Here is a 5,949-nt window from a genome sequence, read left to right on the forward strand (position 1 = left end):
TGAAAACATATCCTCGGCAATAGTCATCATTTGAGTTTGAGGTAAGTATGGTGGTGTAAGCCTCTGAAAGAATGCTCCTAACAAAAAGGAATTAATACCATGTGGAAAAGGGATGTTCTACTCTCCCCATAGCCATGCCCCCAATTTGCATATCTTGCCCTTGCTATTCCTGCCTCCACTATTCTTTTAATTTCTTCTCAGTGTAATCACCGAGTAAAATAGAAAATGGAAACAGAAAAACAATCAACGAAGGCCTTATAAATAACTCTGAAATTGGCATTTTAAGCTCTAGCTATTACCAAAGTTCTTGAAAGCTTTAAGATGCAATTCTCCAGAGCTTCAAAGTATTTTACTGATTGAAGAAAGAATGATTTTTACTACTAACCTTATCTGCTTCATATTCTATTGGCTACTCTACCAATATAAATATAGTCTTCATATAGAAAAAGATACTTTTTATAGCAGCAAGTCTGTATCCATTATTGTGAAGTCTGCTTTCAAGGGACTTTTATGCTCCATCATGAATAAAATTATTTGCTCCCAAAGTAACTTTATTTGCAGAATGTCAGTAAAGTTTATTAAAATCCGAGCCACTCTGTCATGTAAATACAGTTAGATGGTGAAATCTCACCACCCTCATGGCAGTCGTCAAAAACCTTAAAAAAGAAAAAAAAATGTTTAAAATCAAACTGAAGTTTTAAAATTATTACATTATAGGTACACTCTTAAATCAAATGTCAACTATAACTAAAATTTCTATTAACATATCCAAAACCCAACTGTTTATTTAAAGTAATATTAAAAAAAAAAAAATTCAAATTGAAAGGGATTAGGACTATATTTAAGGGAGTACCGTAATAGGACCTGTTTGGTGATCATAAAATTAGTTAATCAGAGGCCTTTTACTGTAGCATGAAGATGACCATATTCATCTGCCCCTTGGGTGAAAGGTATCAGCAGGCAACATACAAGGGAGACCTATAAATATAAATCATCTAATTTTGACTAAACAAATATTTCAGGTTTTGCTACTTTACTTTTTGTAAAGAGTGCTAAACAGGATTCTCAATATGTAGCCTTTTTTCTAACAGTTGAAACGAGGGCACTGGAGAGCTTAGGCATACAGACAAGGGCCAGTATAGTTTTAGTGAAATAATGCACAGACTAGCAGCCCAAGAACACAAATGCCATGAGAGCTGGGGCGGTGTCTCTTGCTCACTGCTGTATCCTCAGTGTCTACAGCACATGGTCAGCACTCATAAACTATTTGTGGAATGAATGAATGAAGAGTGAGGCAGCCTGCAGGGAAAAGGACATTATCTCTGGGTTTGAATCCTGGCTACTTCTAATCTGTATGCTCTTAGGTATCCCTAAGCTTGGTTCCCTCACTCTCCAGGGTGATAACACCACTAGCTCTTAGGGACACAGGGATAATTTAAATGAGACCTTGTATGAGAATCATCAAGAACATTTCTGGCCCACAGTAGGTACTCAACAAATGAGTTCCTTCCCTGCTTGGATTAAATAATTAGCCCTCATCAAAAACCGTCCATTTCAGGGCCAAGAGCAGAAAATGTAAATTTCCTTAACCTGGTTATTACAAGAAAGAACATAAGGCAATGACATGGTCAGTAAAGGTCAGTTCATTATGGTTATGTAGTTTAAGCAGCTCTTGGCCAACCCTAAGAATCTGAAGAAAACTGGGTGTGCTTGCTTTGTTCTATTATGTGGCATTTGCACTTGCTGTCTTAAAACCACTTTAACTTACCGGGCAGAGTCCACAGGGGGCCCGGACCAAACCTGTGGGTGGTATGATTGCACTGACTGCCCTATACAGTTTCATGTGTCCATCTACACTGCCAACTGTGCCTTCTTTTGCAGCAATGATGGTCATCTCCACCTTCCCATCATAAATGAGTGTGTTCAAGATGGTTTCAATGTCCTCCATGGACAACTCTACCTAAAAAAAGGGTACATTAGAAAGGACACAAAAAGGACAAGGATCCATCCTTTGGATGGTGTTATAAACAGCACAGGGTGAAATGGGGAAGCATTATGCTGGAGAGGAATAATCTAAAGCACAAAGAAGTCGAACGATGGTCAAGTTAGCACAAATCACTGAAAAGCTAAAGGACAAGTCTAGCTAGCTTCATGCTGAATTTGACACTTTCTAGTGTCTTCACCCTCCTGAGTAAAACCTAGCAGTCTTGTAAAGTAACATTTCTTTGACAAGAATTTGATGGAAATTTATAGAATGCTTGAGCAGAAAGGTAATTTAAACCTCAAATAGTCCAACTTCCTAGTTTTATAAATGAGAAATCTGGGGCCCAGGAAATGAAAATGATTTTGTCCAGGTGGCCACTACAGCTTCTTTGCTGATCATGAAAAGCATCCAGTACAGTGGCCAGTATCGGTCTTCAAAATAAGTTGCTGATAACACCACTTATATCTAGTAAGTAGGAAAATACCAATAAATGAGAAGTGATATGACAACTGATGTTCTGCACATATGCTAAAATGTCCCTGAGAAAGTCAAGAACTTGACAGAACAGACTGCAATTTTGGTAGTGAAATGCACTGCCTGGCATCCAGTCTGCTGTTCTTAACAAGCTCAAGAACAGTTCAGACAGTACCCATTGGCAATGACTGCCTTTGCCAAATACTAAGAATAGATTTTCACAAAATGGGTCTGTGGAACGTTCACCGGTATCACTTGGAAAAAGGGTTCTGGGGCAAATATGTTTAGGATACGCTGTACACTACACCCCAATGATTAAGAGTAAAAAAAAGATGAAAAGTATATGAACACGTGAGAAATGAAATTCTGACCTTACTGATCCCCAATTCACAGATGTACTTCCACACTTCATGTGATGAAGCGAATGAACTATTTCTTTGTATCATCGGATTCTGTTTGCTTTCTCGTGCTGTTTCTGCCTATCAAGATGGAGGCATAAGAAATCTCAGTAAAAGTATTGGTGTTTTCTGACTACAATTTATACAGGGTCAAACTGACTGCAGAACATATTTTGTTTATTAAAATTACCAATTTCAGTATTTTCAATTCCTATAAAATATGATATACAAGATTAAACATTGTTTATGAAGAAATTCTTTAAAAACAATTTGCAGTGATGTTTCCTCTCTTATGCCTTACCTTGGTTTGTAGGAATTTAAAACACTGTTGGTTAAGCACTTCTACAAATTCAGATTCAAAATCCTGGTCACTGTACCAGGCTCCACCTGTCACAGACCGGTCTGGCTGCAGGTTATACAGCATATACACCTTCTTTTTTGAGGCCTAAGAAAGAACACGCAAAGCTTATGTGTTTAGAATATAATAGTCTCCAAAAACTAAGATTACTTTTTTTTAAAAAATAAACTCTATTTTAGAACAGTTTTAGATATATAGAAAAATTGTGAAGATAGCACAGAGAGTTCCTGTATATCCCATACCCCGCTGCCCGTTATTAACATCTTACATTAAGGATGGTACATAAGTCACAATTAGTGAGTCTATATTAATATATTAACTAGTTCCAGTCTTTATTCAGATTGCCTCAGTTTTTTTCTCAATCTTGTTTTTCTGTTCCATGGTCCTATCCAAGACAGCACATTACATTAAACTGTCATCTGTCTGTAAGTTCCTCTTGGCTGTGACAATTTCTCAGGCTTTTCTTATTTATGATGACCTTGTCAGTTTTGAAAATTTCTGGTCAGGTATTTTCCAGAACATCCCTCAACTGGGATTTGACTGATGTTTTTCTAATGATTAATGTGTTTTTTTCTTTCTTTCCTGTCTTTTAATGACCTCTTGCTTTCTTCATGTATGATGTCCTTAATGTCATTCCATAACTTGTCTTGTCTTCAGTCATTAGTGTTCAACATGTCAAATCTATTCCTGAGATGATCTCTAAATTCAGGTGGGATATACTCAAGGTCGTATTTTGGCTCTCGTGGACTTGTTCTAATTTTCTTCAGTTTCAACTTGAACTTGCATATGTGCAATTGATGGTCTGTTCCATAGCCGGCCCCTGGCCTTGTTCTGACTGATGATATTGAGCTTTTCCGTCTTGTCACCGCAGATGTAGCTGATTTGATTCTTGTGTATTCCATCTGGCGAAATCCACATGCATAGTCACCATTTATGTTGTTGAAAAAAGGTATCTGCAATGAAAAAGTCATTGGTCTTGCAAAATTCTATCACGCGATCTCCAACATCATTTCTATCACCAAAGCCATATTTTCTGACTACCAATCCTTCTTCGTTTCCAAGTTTTGAATTCCAATCACCAGTAACTCTCAATGCATCCTGATTGCATGTTCAATTAATTTCAGACTGGGGAAGCTGTAAAAAATCTTCAATTTCTTCATTTTTGGCCTTAGTGGTTAGTGCATAAATTTGAATAACAGTCGTATTAACTGGTCTTCCTTGTAGGCATGTGGATATTATCCTATCACTGACAGAATTATACTTCAGGATAGATCTTGAAATGTTCTTTTTGTCGATGAATGCAACAAATTTTCAATTTGTCATTCCCAGCACAGTAGACCATACGATTGTCTGATTCAAAATGTCCAATACCAGTCCATTTCGGTTCACTAATGCCTAGAATATCAATGTTTATGTGTTCCATTTCATTTTTTATGATTTCCAATTTTCCTAGATTTCATACTTTGTACATTCCACGTTCCGAGTATTAATGGATATTTGCAGCTGTTTCTTCTCATTCTGAGTCGTGCCACATCAGCAAATGAAGGTCCTGAAAGCTTGACTCCATCTACATCATTAAGATCAACTCTATTTTGAGGAGGCAGCTCTTCCCTAGTCATCTTTTGAGTGCCTTCCAACCTGAGGGGCTCATCTTCTGGCATTATATTAGACAGTGTTCCTCTGCTATTCACAAGGTTTTCATTGGTTAATTCTTTTCAGAAGTAGACTGCCAGGTCCTTCTTCCTAGTCTTAGTCTGGAAGCTCAACTGAAACCTGTCCGCCATAGGTGACCCTACTGGTATCTGAATACCGGTGGTACAGCTTTCAGCATCATAGCAATATGCAAACCCCAACCATACGACAAACTGACAGACTGAAAGACCAAAATTGATATCAGAAGAGACTCTGAAACTTGCTCTTGAATGTCGAGTAGCTAAAGCAAATGGAAGAAATGATGAAGTAAAAGAGCTGAACAGAAGATTTCAAAGGATGGCTCAAGAAGACAAACTAAAGTATTATAATGACATGTGCAAAGACCTGGAGACAGAAAACCAAAAGGGAAGAACACGCTTGGCATTTCTCAAGCTAAAAGAACTAAAGAAAAAATTCAAGCCTCAAGTTGCAATACTGAAAGATTCTATGGGGAAAATATTAAATGACTCAGGAAGCATTGAAAGAAGATGGAAGGAATACAGAGTCATTATATCAAAAAAAAATTTGTCGACATTCAACCATTTCAGGAGGTAGCATACGATCAGGAACCGATGGTGCTGAACAAGAGGTCCAAGCTGCACTGAAGGCACTGGCAAAAAACAAGGCCCCAGGAATTGATGGAGTACCAACTGAGATGTTTCAACAAACAGATGGAGCCCTGGAGGTGCTCATTCGTCTATGCCAATAAATTTGGAAGACAGCTACCTGGCAACTGGAAGAAATCCATATTTGTACCTATTCCAAAGAAAGGGGATCCAAAAGAATGTATAAAGTATCAAACAAGACCATTAATATTATATACAAGTAAAATTTTGCTGAAGATCATTCAAAAGCAGTTGCAGCAGTACATTGATGGAGAACTGCCAGCAATTCAAGCTGGATTCAGAAGAGGACATGGAACTAGGGACATCATTGCTGATGTAAGATGGATCCTGGCTGAAAGCAGAGAATACCAGAAAGATGTTTACCTGTGTTTTATTGACTATGCAAAGGCATTCAACTGTGTGGATCATAACAAATTA

The 5,949-nt window shown here is 37.6% G+C and overlaps 1 protein-coding gene across 1 annotated transcript in view; it reads right to left on the minus strand.

Moving 5' to 3' along the window:
* Positions 1 to 550: 550 nt before the first annotated feature.
* Positions 551 to 5,949, minus strand: part of POLR3F (RNA polymerase III subunit F) — a 15,488-nt gene continuing 10,089 nt past the window's right edge. The window contains exons 6-9 of the mRNA XM_004376438.2: positions 3,158 to 3,301; positions 2,830 to 2,937; positions 1,769 to 1,960; positions 551 to 656 (exon numbers count right to left, since the gene is read on the minus strand). Coding sequence (XP_004376495.1) covers positions 579 to 656; positions 1,769 to 1,960; positions 2,830 to 2,937; positions 3,158 to 3,301 — 522 coding nt within the window. The 3' untranslated portion in view covers positions 551 to 578. The remainder of the gene's footprint in view (positions 657 to 1,768; positions 1,961 to 2,829; positions 2,938 to 3,157; positions 3,302 to 5,949) is intronic.

Source organism: Trichechus manatus, unplaced genomic scaffold, assembly GCF_000243295.1.
Source record: "Trichechus manatus latirostris isolate Lorelei unplaced genomic scaffold, TriManLat1.0 scaffold00042, whole genome shotgun sequence".
Lineage (NCBI taxonomy): Eukaryota > Metazoa > Chordata > Mammalia > Sirenia > Trichechidae > Trichechus > Trichechus manatus.